This window comes from Xiphias gladius, chromosome 21, assembly GCF_016859285.1.
Source record: "Xiphias gladius isolate SHS-SW01 ecotype Sanya breed wild chromosome 21, ASM1685928v1, whole genome shotgun sequence".
Classification (NCBI taxonomy): Eukaryota; Metazoa; Chordata; class Actinopteri; order Istiophoriformes; family Xiphiidae; genus Xiphias; species Xiphias gladius.
In genome coordinates, this window is record NC_053420.1 from 29642691 (window position 1) to 29661804 (window position 19114).

Below are 19114 nucleotides of genomic sequence, written 5' to 3' on the forward strand. Positions count from 1 at the left end.
CGCTCCCCTTGTTACTGTGTGGTAAAAATAGGAGAGTTTTTTTGTGTCTCTCCGCAGCGGCTAGGATCTTCTTTGCTTTGCTTTGCATGCTTCTCTCTCTCCCCCACACCTACACACATCTGCACGCATTCAAAACACTGTTGGTGCAAAGGGTAGGTGCACGGAAGCATAACCCAGTTTGCCCGAACACCATCTTCTTGCCAGGGACGTGTTAGATCACATCTCCCCCTTTGTCTCTATCTGTCTGTTAAAATCTGGTGGTTGAGTCCACCATCTTTCCCTCTCTCTCTCTCTCTCTCTCTTTCTCTCTCTCTCTCACTCCCTCTCTACACATTTCATACACACACACACACACACACACACACACACACACACACACACATCACTTGTACTACATGTCTGCTAGTTCTCATAGTCGCTTGTTGTTGTAGCTGTAGTTGTATAACAGATGTTTGTTAATTAAGGGTAATATTGATTGTTGATTAATATTGATTATAAATTCTGTAATACTTTAAGCAATCGTTGTTTGTGATAATTTTTGTATACTTGCTGGTGATAACAGCTCCTTGATAATTATTAATGATCTGCTGATAACCAATCCTGCTCCTACCAATGCACAACAGGGCCCTTTTCCTTTTTTTGTTATTTTGAAACTGTAAAAGATGGAAATAAAAAAGTAATCTTGTTTAAATATTTTAAAGAAATGTGTCATCTTTAACTTTATGCCTTTTGGAAATCAATGTCTTTCGTCTTTTACTTGCTTAGCTATTCCCAGTAACAGAAAGTTTGACCAGGGGTACCCAGATTTTTTCATGCTACTCTATATATTTATGACTGATTTGTAAAGAGTTACATTTTCATTAGGAACCAATGGACTTGTGGCTGAGAGCCACAGACAGGGTATGGATTTCAGAAAATATTGAGAAGGAGGCTAATGCATTTTTAATTTTTTTCTTCTTATAGGATTTGTTGACTAAAAACCCCAGCCTCATCCTTTTAAAAAACAGGGAGAATTCTAATCATGTCTTTTCTTTTCTGTGATCAGATGTAAATGAATGTGACAAAAATCCCTGTAGCCAGGAGTGCGCCAACATCTACGGCTCATATCAATGCTACTGTCGCCAAGGCTACTACCTGAAAGAGGATGGACACACCTGTGAAGGTATTTTCTGCCAAGGTTATTAGAGTTTGTTGTTAGGTTGTTAAGAGTTGGTACAAATCTAGATAGAGAATAGTAGAGTGAATATTGGCCTTATTAGACAGTTGGGCATTATATATACAATATGTTGCTCTGGGTTCTCTTGATGTATGAATACGCGATTGATTGCTAACATGTTGGTCAATATTAGACAAGTTGGAAAACATTATAAGACAATAAAACTATGTCATAGGTACACTCAGTGGCCACTTTATTAGTTACACATGTAAAATAACGCATAATGCAATCCAATACAACAGCTCAGCCATAAATTCTACCTTTACAAAAATAATAATGCTCAGTTTTGATTGACACCTCAGAGAGAATATCATTATATTATGATGTTATTAAGTATATGTTTATTATTGAGGTTGTAGATTGCAGTAGTGTTGAATTGGACTGCATTATACTGAGAGGTTTTTCAGTGTTGTTTTGCCCATCCCATTTACAAACATGAGAGGGGCAGAATATTAGAAACACAAACAATTCAACATTCAACAAAAACTGGCAATTATAAGCTTTGTAAACATACAATATGTGGCATGGCTGTTATACTGGATTGCCTTAGATTGTATAAGTGTACCTAAGAAAGTGGCCAAGGAGTCTATGCATTTTTCACAACAAAAACAAAACAAAAAAACTTTAAAGCCTTCTTGTAAAACTTTAAAGTTTCAGACTTTGGCACTCCCCAGTGGTAGTGTCAAATATAATGTAGCAACTCTAATGCAAGCCTATACCCCTTCATCCTGGACTCCATGGATCCATGCTCTAACCACAAAAAGTATCAATGTATAGACAGTTTAAATTTGTTTTTAACATTAGTTGTTATTGTAGGGTCTTATATGAATTTTTCCCTTTATTGAGACTGCAGAAAAATCGGATAAGCGATGGATGAAACTGAGGACGGGTTTCGAAAACAACAAAGACTTTGTTCAAACAGACATTCTCTGTGTCTGGGCACCCAGGGGAGGTCATCCAAAACAACACCGTGTCTTGCGGAGAAACAGTTGAACCTGTTTCAGCTTTTACTGGCATGCAACGTTACAATATCTGGGAAAGCGCTGCGTTGCCCAATCACATACATGCACACATGCATGCAAGCCTGTTCCTTCAGCTGGACTTCCCAGATCATATTTCACAATCTCACCAGTACATGACAGAACACACCCCCACCAATGCACCCCCTTGCGTCGTTTTAACGAAGGGCTACATCTGTGTAAATGCAGCCTAACTCAGGACTCATTTCACCCAGTACTCATTGGTATTGAATGAATTGTCAATTCCAATGTAACAGTTGTAAATGAGGCAGTAAGGTGTGGCACCCTCAGCTTTCCATAATTTTAAAGATACAATGCATTTTGCATTGTATCTCTCTTGCTTTCTCAAGAAAGCAAGATAGAGAGTATTAAGTCTAGACATATTCATTACGTATACATATTTGCAGGGTATCAGAGCTGAGAACAGTGTATACACAAATAGAACAGCTAAGCAGCACTCTCATGCTTCAGCAACCAACAGCTTCTTCAGCAGTATAAAATGAGTGGTATTCCGCATCGAAGAGATACATGGGTGGAGAGGGAAACAGAATATGGGAAACACAGCGACATTTCTCACTGGACAGACTAGGTGGACACTTTTTCCAAATATTGATACATTTTTTGTAATGAATGTAGAAACCGGATTGAATACAGCATGACTCCTGTCATTAGTAACAGATTTCATTTCGTCTGGGATGACGGGGCCTTAAGGTAGCTTGTGTTGCTAATTCCCCAGGCAGGAAACAAGCATAGAGAACCCATACACACACATACACAGATAAAGTGCTAATACTTTATTTGAACATGCCTTTGATTCCACGCAGGGCTCTAATTTGACTGATGAGATGTGTGTGTGTGTGTGTGTGTGTGTGTGTGTGTGTGTGTGTGTGTGTGTGTGTGTGTGTGTGTGTGTGTGTGTGTGTGTGTGTGTGTGTGTGTGTGTGTGTTTTTTTTTGTTTTTTTTAACAGATATTGATGAGTGCTCTCAGAGCATCGGGAATCTCTGTTCCTTCCAGTGTGTTAATGTTGCAGGCAGCTATCAGTGTGCCTGTCCTCCTCATGGATACATCATGTCGGCCAATGGACGCACCTGCAGAGGTGAAGCCTCAATGCACATACAGTATGAGTTTTGTTAACTGCATTTAAAACTGAATAAAGAGAGAATCACTTTTTCAGAAGTTTTAATTCCCATCAATTTAATGTATTTTTCCACAACCTGGAAACTGCGGGCAGACTGAAGTATTAAAAACAACTCTTCATTGGTCCTAACCGAATTAAAAATTATGTGTAAACTCGATACTGATGTGTATAGTGCACAGTCAAATTCATCTGTGCATTGATTTATGATATCAATTATGATATCAATTACCCTGCAATACGTCATAACTCATTTATTTTATGTCCCCTCTTCAGTATAAGCTTTCGAACTTTTTCTAAAGGGAATAAAAACCAGATGGAAAAGAAACTTTGTTAAAAATGCAGAAAGTGGCCACACTTATTGTGACTGTCATAGAGGCCTTGACAGCCTTCAGCCCCTTTTGTATTTCTTTTGTGTGTAAAAATAATTAAAAGATCAGATTAAAGCCTGTTTAGAAGAAAAAAGAGGACTAATGAAAGAAATAGAACCAGATATCCCTATAATCTGCATTTTTAGGGTTTTCACATAACATTCAGAGCTTTTACTATGCAGGCAGACTGTGAAAATGATGAAGCATTAGTAAGAACTAAAGTTTTAGTGAGCATATCTTTTTTTAGTTAAAATTAAATTATATAAATTTGTACTGAACTCATCTTCAGGAAGAAGTTTAATGAAGTTTGATGAAGTTTGACAAAACAGTGGCAACTCAAGGTCCACTTATTAGCTTTTGCCAGAGCTTTCAATCATATCACACAGTCTCCATTAGCTGATCTGTTGCTGTGTTTGCTCACTTATAAAGATGGATGTGTTCATTTTCAATCAAATAGGTTATATGATTTCATTCATACAAGTTAACTTCGAAGATTTATAGGAATCATTTGACATTTCTAGAAATACGGTTACATACGGTTACAAACACAGTTTCTCTCTGGGAAGAAAATGATAGGATCGATAGAACACTCATGTCTGCACGCTAAATATGACGAGGAGGGGAAAGTTTGCCAGGCTCTGACCGAAGTTAAAAAAAAAAAATTCCCTTACCAGTACCCTTAAATCTCACAAATTAACATGTTGTATCTCTTTGTATCTCTTTTCTCGTGAAAGCACTTTGTAACAGAGAGTGCTACACAAATTAATTGTATTATTGTTGTTGTTATTATATTGGTCTCAACAAGACAACAAGACTCCAAAAAGTCACAATGTCTGACCACTGGTCGCCAAGACATAGTCTTTATGCTAAGCTAAGCTAATCACCTGCTGCGTCTAACTTCATAGTTGAGAGTGCTATCAGTCTTCTCATCTGACTCTCAGTAAGAGAGTGTGTTTCCCAAAATATTGAACTATTCCTTTAACTTAATATTAAGTCAGCACAGACAAGAAGTCCTAAAAGTAATAAATGACTACAAACTGTACTCATAACGGGTATTGACCATAAACTCCATCTGCTGATGAAGATTATGTGATATTGTTGAAAGCTAAGAAAACACTAAGTGCACAGTGAGTTAATATTGTTTTGTCAACTTTTCTGAAGATGATTTTATGATTGGTAGTTTTATGTTGTGTGTGTTCTTGTTGCCTGTGTTGGTGCCCTGTGCTATTTAGCAGTTATTTAACCGTGGAACTGCAGTGCGCAGTCCAAAATAAATTTCCCTGTGGAGACAAATAAAGTGTATCTTAATCTTGAGTTACACTCAAAACTATATGATTACATTTCAACAAAAAATGACAAGTTTTTGGTGTTCAGAATTAAAGTGAAAAACCACTATCAATGTAGTTACCCATTTTATTTATCCTTTTTCCCAGATATTGACGAGTGCACAACTGGCACCCACAATTGTTCATATGGACAGACGTGCTACAACCTGCAGGGAAGCTTCAGATGTCTCTCCTTTGACTGTCCTCAAAATTACAAGAAGGTGTCAGACATGTGAGTCACATTTATCTATTGGCATCTTTAAAATCTTAAATTTTATGCTTTAATGTTGCCTGTTTCCTGACTTTTTTTTTCTACTACAGTAACATGTCAGACCTTCTTCAAAGTAAGATCAAATTAGCATTTTCATAAGCATTTTTTTGGGAAACAGGACCAACAAAATCTGTTCACAGTATATATTATGGTTATTTCTTAGTATCCTGGACATTAAAAACCCATTCTACTGCCCCTTTAAGCATCAACCTGTATCTCTGTTTTTTTTTGTTAGGGATTCCCCTTAGTTCCTCTCACCCTATCCTCCTCTAATGAGAAATATTGTACATCCATGTCCTTATAGTGCAGCATACTGCACAGAGGGGCCTTGTTAGCTGTGAACCTGTGGCAGCTGTAGATTCTGGTTGGTAAATGAACATGTCTCTCATCAAGTGGTACCATGAAGTCAGATGGCTTTGATCAGCCTTGTGCTTCCTGGTGCAGTCTCTGCAGCTCTCCCTTCTGCGCTTCAGTGGACAGAAACAGCACACACACCCTCCAGTCAGTCCACAAGCTGTGTTTTATCAGAGACTTATTAACCTCAGTGTAACGTGTCCTGGCTCAGCATGGAGAGACATCTTTCATTCATGAGTAGACTTGGCAGGCATGGAGACAGACGGCTGAGATTAGAATGTCTCCTGGTCTGCCCTCAGTGCCACCCTGTGATTCATTGGAACAGCTTCCAAAGCACTCTTGTTTTGGCATGAATTGTGCAAATTTTACGATGCACAACATCAAGTTTTGCTCCAGGCTGTAAATTCTGATGTGTGATGGATAAGCAGTCACAGAGCACTGGAATACAGAATGGAAAAGCCCTGCAAGCAGCCACTACAGGATGCCCGCTTTCTACATTGGCACTGGATTGCTGTGCTGTTCTGTGCTCATTTAAATTTTCACTGAATCCTCACAGAAGGGGGTAGTAATGGGGACTAGCAATGCTACACGTAGTGATGCCAATAGTTTAACTACATTTCACAGAAGTAGTCCTTTAGCACTGACTTGTACTGTAAAATCATACATACGCTTGCAGTTATATGCTATTTCTTCCACTAAGTAGCAGGGTATCACGACCAAACACTAAATCAATGTATTTTATCTGCTACACAAATTGTGGATCCACACTATCCCATCTTCTGAATCAGGAAAGAATCAAACAACAACAAGAGAGAGGGGATGCGTGTACACAGAGAGAGAGAGGAGTGAAACTGAAAAATTGACTTTATTAATTGTGTATGTCAGGAATTGCTGGTCTGAGGACCCAAACATAGACACACAGGCAGGCTGATGTAGTGAAGGTGCTTCAGGACAGCAGGAGAACTCAGGCGGATGGCCTGGGGCACGACAGAGACAGAGCAGGACACCTTGGGCAGACGGCTCGGAGGCAGGACAGACTGGTGGAGCTGCTCAGGAGGATGGCTCAGAGGCTGGAGAGTTGATGAGCAGGACAGCTTGGGCAGACGGCCCAGCGTAGGACAGACAGACGAAACCGATTCGGTGGGCATTGACGAAGGTAGAATCCCTCCAGAGGCTGAGCAAGAGGCAGACGGTGAAGGCAGGATCCTTCAGACAGGACGTTGGCGGAGACAGCCAACTAAGGGGCCAGCTCTGGGTCTGGCTGGGTTTAAATTGTGCCGCTGGAGAGCGGAGGCTCTGGGTCGCTGGGCTGCTGAGTCTCTGCGGAGTTGGGCAGCTTCGGGTATCAACGTCTACGTGGCCTGCACTTCCTTCTAGAGGCTCCGATCCCTAGATATCTCAGGGAAATAGCCAGGCAAGTCCCAAAGAAAGGGGACTGCTCAAGGTCTTCAGGGTCAGGATCAGACAGGAACTCAGTATGCTCAGGACAGGAAGGCTGCAGGACCTTTGGTGGACGGGCAGGAGGCCTGGGACAGAGGCAGGGACAAAGGCTGGTGCACTTCGGAGGACAGAGACAAAGGCAGGGTCGAAAGCAGGTCCGCTCCAGAGGTCAAGCAATAGACGAAGGCTGGATTGCTCTGGTGGGCAGCGACGAAGGCAAGATCCCTCCATCGGGATATCCCTGGAGGCTCGCAAGAAGGCCAACAGTGAAGACAGAATCCCTCTGGAGGCTGAGGAGGAGGGCAAAAGAGAACGCGAGTCCCCTCTGGATGTCGAACAAGAGGGCTACTGCAAAGGCGAGTCCCCTCAAGAAGCTTAGCTAGAGGGCGACGACAGATCCTGTCAGGAGGACAAGCAGGAGGTTGACAGGAAGCCCACTCTAGAGGTCGAGCAGGAGGGCAACAGCGAAGGTGAGTCCCCACAGGAAGCCTAGCAGGAGGGCGATGTTGTATCCAATCAGGACGTTGAGCTGGAGGGCATCGACGGAGGCCGGTCCCCTCAGGAAAAAAGCTGGCAGACAACTTGGCAAACAGAGCCTTTCTGGGTGACAACTTGGAGGCCAGCACCGTAGGCGGGACTGCTCTGGAGACCAACAAAGAGACTGGATGCCTGGTGAGACAGCTGGTACCAGAAGATTCAGTTGCAGGTCAAGACAAGGTCCAGTGCTGGAGGTGGACATTCGCAAGTCCAGGCAGGATGGAGACAGCTGGAGATCAGGAGCTGGTGTAAGCCGGACCGCCAACCAGGAAACAGGAGCAGGCTTGATGTCTGCAAACTCAGGAACAGGCTGGACGTCGGCCAGGTCGGCCAACTCAGGAGCGGACTTTGCATAGGCCAAGGCAGCCAACTCAGGAGCAGACTGGGCATTGGCCAGCATGGCTGACTCAGGAGCAGACTCAGGAAGAGACAAGACACCAACCGGGCCCCCCACAGCAGGAGCAGCTGCCAGCCGGGCCACCAACGGGAGATCAGGAGCAGGAGTCAGATCATCAGGCGAGGCAGCCAACTCAGGGACAGGCAAGATGACGGCCTTGGGGAGAGGCTGGGGACCCCACTGGGCATCGATCGTGGCACTGGGCAACAGAGGCTCCGGATCACTAGGCAGCTGAGGCTCTGTAGTGCTGGGCTGCTGAGGCTCTGTGACGCTGGGCATCCAAGGCTTCGTGACACTGGGCAGCTGGGAGGATTAATGGCTCCATGACCTGAGCTTTCTTCTAGGTGCTCTGACCCATAAACGTCTCAGGGCAATAGCAGACAAGTCCTGAAGAAAGGGGACTGCTCAAGATCTTCAGGGTCAGGATCTGACAGGAGGCTGATCAACTTGGACCTCAGACTCAAATATCCATGCTGAATCGGCTGGAGAGGGCTGATAGCTAGCATGCTGGAGGCTATCAGGCAGGGGTGCAGGTTTAAGCACAGGCCTGAGGCTAGCCGACTCGGGTGTAGGCTGGAGGCTAGCCGACTCGGGTGCAGGCTGGAGGGTAGCTGACTCGGGTGCAGGCTGGAGGGTAGCAGGCTGGGAGACTGGCTGGTGGCTAGTAGGCTGGGTGTTTTTTGGACACTACCCTGCATGCCAACCTAAGAGCAGCTTCTTAGTACTCCTTACACGAGGCTCTTTTCCACTCTCCATACATGCACACAAGGGTATATGACAGATTGTAAAGCTCATTCTCAAAAGCAGTGTCTACTGGATCCATTCTTGGTCAGTTCGCACTGTCAGGAATTGCTGGTAGCAGCACAGACTGAGGACCAAAATGCAAACACACAGGCAGGCTGATCTATTAAAGTCTTACAAGTAGATGAGATGAGCAAGCTGGCAGGCAGGAACACATGTAAGCAGTGGCAAAGGAAAATACACGCTGGTAACAGGAAAGCAAGGATAACACAAGGAAACATGAGGAGGAGTATGAGCAGAAACTTTAGCACGACAAACTGACACTCACAGGGGCAAAGGGGCTGGAATAAGTACCGACTTGGGTGATGATTCAAGCGTATGGAACTACTCTGCAGACCAAAGTCGCTAACAGCCAGATGTTTTATGTTGTAATAAATGACACCGCAAAATTATGAGTGTATTTGTTCAATTTATTACGTACCATTAGATGTTTCTTGATGTAAAACAGACTGAATGCATTAATCAACTTTTGTTGTGTAGTTTGTAGTGTAGTTTCCTACTTTAAACAATGCCTCATACATAAGCACAGGGACATCAAAAGGAAAAAAAACCACACTGTAAACACAGTAATGGAGAAACATGCAATGATACTCTTATTGATATTGTGACAGCGTTGTTGGAGCCACACAGTCACTGGAAACAAAAGCAGTCGGTAGCAGGACTCACAACCAAGGAAAAGCTTGATAGGAGGAGATTCTGAATATATTTGTTTTTATCAATAAAATGCACTTACAGTCAATTCTCTTAATGTTCCAGTATAGAGTCCTTCAATACTAAAAGTACCAAGCTTCTAAATAATGTTCTGCTCATCTACCCCTCTGTCTTTCTTTCTTAACTCATTTTCAGACGCTGTGAGCGGATCAGCTGTCCCAGCAACTCCTTAGACTGTAAGAACTCTCCCGTGCGGATCACGTACTACCAGCTCAGCTTCCAGACCAACATCATCATCCCTGCCCAGATCTTTCGAATCGGACCTTCCCCCGCCTACTCTGGCGACCATATCGTCATCAGCATCACCAAGGGCAATGAGGAGGGCTACTTCAGCACCAGGAAGCTCAACAACTTCATGGGCGCCGTCTACCTGCAGAGACAAGTCCGTGAGCCCAAAGACTTCCTAATAGATGTGGAGATGAAGCTGCTGAGGCAGGGGACGTTCACCTCGTTTCTTGCCAGGATCTATGTCTTCATCACATCCAGCACTAAGTAACACCAAACAGATTGAGAAAGAGACTATTTCGTATGGTGCTAAATTTTTATTTGTGGAGACTCTTTTTAATGCCTCCCCACTTTGAAACATATTCAAGTATCTTGTACAATGTTGCCACACACAGACTGGTTTTCTGCTTGCTTCTCTGCAGACTTTCTATGACAATCATATGTCTTGAGAAACCTTGTATTTGTATGAACTAAAGTATTTTTTAGCTCGACTCTTGCTCACGCAATTTAGCTTTTATCACTACCACTGTTGTTAGGGGCTACTCAAGCTGTTTGTTCGTACAGACGGTGGCAAGGTGCTGCACGGGTCACTGCACAAGTCTGGGTTGGCGGTTTGCGCTCTACTCTACCCTCTTGCTCTTTGACCTCCTTATGTAAATGTTAATTTTCATGAAGATCTGAAGATACTAGTAAACTTAGTCAGCACTAGAAGTTAAGGGCACTTGTCACTGTGTAGCCCCAAAACTGACAAAATGTGCTAAAAGCTTATCAGAAGACCCAAAAATATAACTGAATTGCTGTAATAAATTATTAGTTAAATAGTTATAATGGAGTGTAAAAAGAAAAGTTTTATATTTTTCCTTTAACCTCTAAATAGTAAAAATGCTTTTCATTTTTTTCCTCTACCACCAATCACTTTGTACAATAAATCAAAATAAGTTTTAATTTAATTTATAATTTTTTTAATTTATTTTCATTTATTTTACCTTAATTTAATAAATTAAATTAAAAACAAATTATTATTTTAGTACTGCGTTTAGCTTTAAGTAGTTTATTTAGATTCTAACTTCTTAGTTTTTCTTTCTTCACTTTATTTTTTCATTTTGTTTTATTTTAATGTTTGTTGTTTTATTTTTATTTCTTAATTGTTTTGTTTTGTTTTGGGTTTTTTTGTTCAATGTGTGCACGCGTGTGCACTAAATACAACAGTAAAATAAGTTTCAGTTTATTTTAAATTGAATAAATACAATTTTCATTTATTTTACCAAATGATCAGAGATTAAAGGGAAATTATACATCTTTATATATCTTTCTACACTCCATTTTTACAGTATCAAGAATTGATGTAATCAGTTATACTTTTTATTTAGTTACATCAGTTTTGGGCTTCAACAGTCATCACCCATTTTTTAATGTGGTTAAAAAAATATAGAAGATCCTTCAAATAGTACATTTTGTTCAGCATTTGGTGTATATTATTTTTTTTAACAGATGTGACCTGATGAAATGTAAGTGTTGAAAATTCAGTGCACATCACACTAGAAAACATTCATGTATGGTAAATTTCAGCACTGAGAATATTAATGTAGCGTAACTGATGATAATTTTATTGTTACATATTCTTTACTTTATCTTCCTATCTTACTGCGTTGTAATTATCTCAGGGTAAAAATCATGCAATCTTGTATACATCAGACAAATTCCTGTGTAGTGTGCAGGAATAAACCAGTCTACTGTTTTAACTTCAGACTGGCCTTACACAGCATATACAATTTCAGCTGTTACATGACATTTATATCTATAAAGCAGTCAATAAATAATGAACAAACTGTCACCACTTTCTCAATAAAAGTACAGATTAAACTCTAGCGAAGTGTCAGAGTCAGTTTTTCCTCATGCTGTACAATGGTGTTCTGTTGTTACCAGTTCTATTCTGGGTGAACAATGAGCCAACATCCCCATCTACTGGTGAAATTGTCAGCTGACCAGGGCCTCACATCCTAATACACCACCCTATTAAAGCCAGTGAATACTGAATTTATTCTTCTCTCAGTGTAGCAACATTTTAATTTAGATGTTATTTTGAAAATAAACTGCCTCACAGTAGTTCTGAGCAATTCTTATCTTAACTATTTTTATCATGTTTTTATCACCTATTCCACTGCTCCACAAGGAACATTTAGTTTGCGTTACACCCTTCAACATTCCCACCCGGAAAGTGTGTATTCTTTGCTACTGCAGCCTATTAATACATCCCAACAGATAGCCTTTCAAATGGAAAGTAGGCAGGATGAAACACTCCCTGGTCACCATGTAAAAAAACACCACAGTCTCACTGATACAAGGTTTTAGAAGATTCTATCGACACTGATATTTTTAGGCTGAAGCTACTGGGTGACAAATTAATGGACAAACCAACTTAAAGTGTCTTAATAAAGCACTGTTCCACCACAAGCTTCCAGGACAGATTCAATGCTCCTTGGCATAGATTCTTCTAGTGGTGGGATGAACGCCATTATTCAAACAGATATTCCCTCATTTGATGATGGTGTTAGAGAGTCTAACTTGTCATTCCAACATCTTCCTTTGTTGTTCAGTTAGGTTTAGATCTGGCAACTGTGAAAGCCATTGCACACATCATTTTCATATTCATCACACCATTTAATGTGCCCTCATACCCCCAGCTGTTCTTGCACTCATTTTTTCAGGTTTCCCCTTTGTCACCCATTTGTAGTTGTTCAGTATCAACTGTTTGCATCAGGTCTGTATCTGTGTCAAGATGAAAACGCCCCTAAAAGACCTCCAAAAAAAAAAATTTTAGACTTTTCATTAATGTGTCAGATAAGAATCATACTATTTGAACAATAAAACAACTTGGGGTCAGTGGAACAAGCTTAGCAAAACACTTATATATTATAATCTTGAAAAATTGTTAGAAAATAGCTGCCTACTTATATACCAAGCAGACACAGAGCAACATTAACCTTGGTGGATTCATGTTTCTGTCCACCTGATGCGTGTAAGTCTAATATTCACTCCTTTTAGATCTGGTTTGGTCTCCACCAATACCTGAGAAAAATATCTGGCTGTTTAGCTGCTAAATGCTCCACTATGTTCACCAGCTAGTCTCTAACTTTGTATGTCTGCTGCCTGTTGCTGGCTAAGTAGTGAAAGAGAGTTTATCAGAGCTTTTTCACTGGAAAGAGCTGCCCACTTCTGCTGGAAACAACGGTAATGAGAGCATAGTTTGAAATCTATAAAACCAAAACAATGAGCTAAAATGTGCTAAAAAAAGAGGTGAGGGAAACTGCAGAGTCAGATGATAATTCTGTGTCAATTCAACACTACCAGTGACCCCTTTCATCCCCCCAACACACACACACACACACACACACACACACACACACACACACACACACACATTTTTGTTTTTTTTGGTTTTGTTTCAATTTCAAAATCACAGTTTTGAAGAGCCATTAAATTATAGCAACAGTATTATGGTCTTATTTTCATTTCAATATCTACAGTGACTTTTAAAAGGGGTAACTCTCCACTGGTTTGATTTTATCTCTATCTCTGGTGCTAAGCACTTGTTGCTGTGATGTTTTTTGAATTTTCAGATCATGTCAGTGTCCAGTACTGTAATCTTTGAGCTATGAGTTTCTGCTGGTGGTGCCAAGTTTTTCTGTTTTATTACAAAACACAACTGTGAAAAAAAGCATCACTTCCTGTCAACCAGAGAGGGAAAGACCTACCAGATTCAAGGGCTTTCAGACTGTAACCAAATAATGAAATTTAATTATACCCAGCCTAGTTTATCTCAACAGACTAAAAAAAAAAACAACACACTTAATAGGGAACCTGCAAAGCTGACAATGCATATCAGAGCAAAGACCAACTGGGACACTGCCTAGAGCTGGCACCCAGTCAAACTGAGCAATTGGTGGAGAAGGGCCTTGGTCAGAGAGGTGACCAAGAACCTGATGGTCACTCTGGCTAAGCTCCAGAGGTGCTGTGTGGAGATTGGAGAAACTTCCAGAAGGACAATCATCACTGTAGCAGTTCACCAGCCTGGGATTTATGGCAGAGTGGCCAGACTGAAGCCTCAGTAAAAGACACATGAAAGCCTGCTTGGAGTTTGCAAAAAAGCACCTGAAGGACTCTCAGACTGTAAGAAACAAGATATTCTGGTCTCTTGTAACCAAGACTGAACTGTTGGCCTCAATTCTAAGTGTCATGTCTAGAGGAAACCAGGCACCGCTCATCACCTGCCCATTTTCATCACAACAGTGAAGCATGGTGGTGGCAGCATCATGCTCTGGGGGTGTTTTTCAGCAGCAGGGAGAGGGAGAAAAGCAGAACGGAGCAGAGTACAGAGATATCCCTAATGGAAACCTGATCCAGAGCACTCAGGACCTCCGACTGGGCTGAGGATTCACCTTCCAACAGGTCAATGACCCTGAGCACACAGCCAAGACAACGCAGGAGTAGCTTAGGAAGAACTCTGTGAGTGTCCTTGAGGGGCCAAGTCAGAAACCGGACTTGAACCCATTCAAACATCTCAGGAGAGACCTGAAAATGGCTGTCCACCGATGGTCTCCATCTAAATTGACTTGAGAGGATCTGCAGAGAAGAATGGCATGAAATCCCCAAATCCAGGTGTGCAAAGTTTGTTGCGTGATACACAAGAGGCCTCTATGCGCCCTGGGGAGGGATCTCAAGACTAAATTGTAAGTGGCTGTCATTGATAAGTGGTGTCGTAGACCACCCCTTCTGTTTATTGATGGTCTTTCCAGTTTTACGTAGATGACTTATTTCACTCTTCTTTCACACTATTCGCCTTCTCTGGCAAAAATGTGTACATTGCTGTCCTCAATTGAGTGTCCCTTGTCCTGCAGATGTAGGTGGACTGCTGAGTTCTGACCTGAGGAGTTGGATCTCTTGCATTGTGTCACACACTTGTGAAGTTGTTGTTTTGTTGCCCTAATGTACAGGTATTTGCATTCCTCGCTGTGTTGAACTGTGTACACTACATTGTTCTGTTTATGTCTGGTGTTTTGTCCTTAGGGTGGACAAGCTTCTGCCTCAGAGCGTTATTGGGCTTGATGTGCATAGGGATGCAGCATTTGTTGAAAATCCTCCTCATTTTTTCAGATACTCCCAAAACGTAAGGAATAACAATGTTGTTCTGTTTATTGTCACTTTCCTCTCTGTCTTTTCTGTATCTTTTTGTGGTTTTGATGAAAGCCCAGTTTGGGTAACCACATGTTGTAAGTGCATCCCTGATGTGTTTTTACTCCTTATCCTTCCCCTATGTCCTTGTGGGCACATTCTTGACCCAATGGCACAGGGTTCTGATAACTTCTGCTTGTGCTCCAGTGGGTAGTGAGAATCAATTAGTAAATACTTATCTGTGTGTGTGTGGTTTTTGCGCATGCTTCGATGTTGAGGCTTCTGTCATCTTCAGTGTGAACCGCAGAGTCCACGAAGGCCAGACTATTTTCTCTGACATCCTGCCGAGTGAACTTGATGTTGTCACTACATCGATGTGTTCTGGTAAGACTTCCACTTCCTGTGTTTTGATTTTGACCCAGGTGTCATCCACATACCTAAACCAGTGGCTTGGAGCAGTTCCTGTGAAGGAGATCAGGGCTCTGCTCTCTACTTTTTCCATATATAGATTGGCCACTATTGGAGACACCAGTGAGCCCATGGCACAGCTGTGCTTCTATCTGCAGAAACCCTCATTGTATTGGAAATAGGTGGTAGTCAGACAGATGAGGTCTGGGGTGAGGTTGGTTCTGTTACACAGACTGCTGTAACATTCATTTTCTTACAGTCTTTACTACTTCCATGGTGAGAATAGTGAAGAGTTAAGTTACGTCGTAAGATACTAAACAGAGGAGGTGTTCTATGATAACTATTATCAACCACTTTCAGTCTTGAGATCTCTCCCCAGGCAGCTTAACACCCATTCACACCATAACTCATGTGACACTAATGACTGACATGATGGCCGGGTGAATCAACAACTCACATGTCACCTCAACAACTCTAAAGTAGTTTACAACCCCACAGGAGGTTAAGTGCCTGGGACTCCCCTCTCGTCAAAACTGAAGAAGCCTTTCAAACGAGAGGTGAAACATCACGAACTTCATGTAAGTCCAGTTGCCTTCTCATAGCACTTAGAAATACCATGATGTGGATGACTGAGAATCTTCACAGACAAAATAGGAGTAGCATAATATAACTTAAAGGTACATCCATATACAGCTCTGGAAAAAATTAAGAGACCACTGCAAATTTTCTGAAATAAGCATCTCTACATGTATGACAGCAATTCCGTTCCAGTGTCTGTTGAATTCCAACACAAGCACACCTCATTCTACTTAATGATTAGTTGATCACCTGAACAAAATCTTATTTAATGAGGAAAAGTATAAAAACCACTGCTGTGGTCATCACTATCCTCTTGCAATAGGACCAGCTGGATGGCAAAAAAAGTGCTAGTAGTACCTCAAAATTAATTGGAATCAAAAAATAACTATTGACCATGCCAAAAGAAAAGTTGAAAAGAAAAGTTTTGAGTGAGGAAAAGAAGGGTTCAATTCGGGCTTTACTGGCAGTGGGATACAGTGAGCGTCAGGTTGCTTCCATCCTTAAAATTTCTAAGACGGAGGGTCATAAGAACAAGGTCAAGTAGCAGACAACAAAGCTACAGACCAACAGAGGGTGAAAACAACTCTCCACTGACCAGGATGACCGTCAACTCATTCGAAAGTCACTCACCGACTTACTTCAAGTGACTTACTTCAAGTGACCTACAAAAAAAATGGCAAATGGCAGTTTGGGTGAAGTGCATGGCGAGAACGGTTCGAAACAGGCTCCTTGGGGCAGGGCTCAAGTCGTGTAAAGCTAGAAAATAGCCCCTCATCAATGAGAAACAAAGAAGAGCCAGGCTGAGGTTTGCAAAAGACCATAAGGATTGGACCATAGAGGACTGGAGTAAGGTCATCTTCTCTGATGACTCCAATTTTCAGCTTTACCCAAAACCTGGTCATTTAATGGTTAGACGGAGACCTGGAGAGGCTTACAAGCCACAGTGTCTCGCACCCACTGTGAAATTTGATGGAGGATCGGTGATGATCTGGGGCTGCTTCAGCAAGGCTGGAATTGGGAAGATGCATCTTTGCAATGGCCTCATGAATCAAGCCACATACAAGGTTATCCTGGAAGAAAACATGCTTCATCCTGCTCTGACAATGTTCCCCAACTCTGAGGATTGGTTTCTCAAGCAGGACAATGCTCCATGCCATACAGCTAGGTCAATCAAGGTGTGGATGAAGGACCACTAGATCAAGACCCAGCCCAATCTCCAGACCTGAACCCCATTGAAAACCTCTGGAATGTGATCAAAAGGAAGATGGATGGTCACAAGCCATCAAACAAAGCAGAGCTGCTTGAATTTTTGTGCCAGGAGTGGCCTAAAGTCACCCAACAGCAATGTGAAAGACTGGTGGAGAGCATGCAAGACGCATGAAAGCTGTGATTGAAAATCGGGGTTATTCCACCAAAAATTAATTTCTGAATTCTTCTGTAGTTAAAACATTAGTATTCTGTTGTTTAAAAATGAATATGGACTTGTTTTCTTTGCTTTATTTGAGGTCTGAAAACACTGCATCTTTTTTGTTATTTTGACCATTTGTCATTTTTTACAAATAGATGCTCTAAAGGACAATATTTTTATTGTCAGTAGTTTATAGAATAAAACAAAAATGTTAATTTACTCAAACACATACCTATAAATAGTACAATCAGAGAAACCGATAATTTTGCAATTTTTTCCAGAGCTGTATACAAAGTGGTAGCTCCACTATAAACCTGAAAACACAGGATTAGAACCTACTTTCACTCTCAAGATTATCTACTGGTCTTAACACAGACAGCAATGTTAAATAGAAAAGAATATTCTGTTTTAATTGAATCCTCCTGATAAACTCCAATTAGTTACAACCTGACCGCCATCAGAGAAACATCTCTTAGTGGGAACAGAGTGACATTGAGTGAAACTACAATACAACTGCAACCACATCTACTACAAAGACATTACATAAACAAAACTGTATAATACTCCAGTAATGCTACAGTATCTTTGTTCAGCTAACATGGAGACAAGCAATTTCTCAAGAAAACAATGTAAGCAAGTCATGTTCTAGCAAAATGTTTTCAGCATTAAATTTATCTAGTCCAGGCTAAGTTTTCATTAAACCTTTGACATGCAACTACTAGGGGTTGTGTTTACTTCTTTACACTTCAAAAATCAATAAAATATGTAATTTCCCCAGGGGTGCCCAAATCTTTACATACAATTGTAGATAGGTGTGCTTATGAAACCCTTGCTTCACAGTGCTTTGAAAACAGATGTAACTGGCTACAGTTCATTCAACATTCAACTAACGTATGTGTATTTGTGTATTTCAGTCACTTGGAAAAAAGGCTGCAACCCAGGACAGTCTCGCTGGAGAGGTGCAGGAGCACAGGGTACTGCATGCCCTGAGAAAAAGCCCGTCTGGACTTTAAAAAACAAAACATAAAGCTGGCCTCAGAAAATGCTGTCCTGAAGGAGCAGATGGCCAGCAACGGGCTTAGTTAGAAACAAATGAAAGCTCTGGAGTTAGCAAGAGCCAGTAGTCAGAAGCAAGCAGAGCTGGACAGAAAAAAGAAAAGGAGGAAGTCGTCCACTACCTTCAAGAATCTCTGTGTTTCTGTATTTCCATTAGAGGAAGAGAAGGTTAAACACTATTGGAAGACCGAGTTCAACTGGGTCACTGCATTCTGGATATCAGAGAAAGACAGGATCGTTGACATACGGGAGAAGGAGATTAAGGATGTCAAAGTTGCTTTGACAAGGCTTTGATGGCCTTAAATGCAGAGTGGGAGATCCAGTGGATTATGACACAGGAGGAGGTAGCTGCAAGCGAGTGCAGGAGCACTTTGACAGGACGGTGAACCAAGTCTTTTTGAAAAGGGATGATCTGATCACCAAAATAAAGACTGAAAAGAAGGCTCGGGAGAAAAATGAGAAAAGCTGTAGTGCTTGGCCAAGCTAAAGGAAAAAGAAATGGAAATCATCCAGAGCAAGGAAGAGGGAAAAACAAAAGTCAGAGCGGTGGGAGAGCAGTTAGGGTGTGAGCTGGTAGCAAAGGAAGAGAGCTAAGAATTGTAGGAGCTGCAAAGATGTAGCAGAAAGATGAAGGAGAAATGGCTCAACAAAGTGAGCCAAATGGAGGACGATATCAAGCTCCTGACA

The 19114-nt window shown here is 41.6% G+C and overlaps 1 protein-coding gene across 2 annotated transcripts in view; it reads left to right on the forward strand.

Moving 5' to 3' along the window:
• The window catches only part of fbln2 (fibulin 2), an 86971-nt gene extending 76267 nt beyond the window's left edge, over nucleotides 1–10704 (forward strand). For both annotated transcript variants that reach the window (XM_040116466.1, XM_040116467.1), the window contains 4 exons: nucleotides 1046–1162; nucleotides 3205–3333; nucleotides 5177–5300; nucleotides 9715–10704. In XM_040116466.1, the coding sequence (XP_039972400.1) occupies nucleotides 1046–1162; nucleotides 3205–3333; nucleotides 5177–5300; nucleotides 9715–10075 (731 nt within the window). In that variant the 3' untranslated portion in view covers nucleotides 10076–10704. The remainder of the gene's footprint in view (nucleotides 1–1045; nucleotides 1163–3204; nucleotides 3334–5176; nucleotides 5301–9714) is intronic.
• Nucleotides 10705–19114: the final 8410 nt, after the last annotated feature.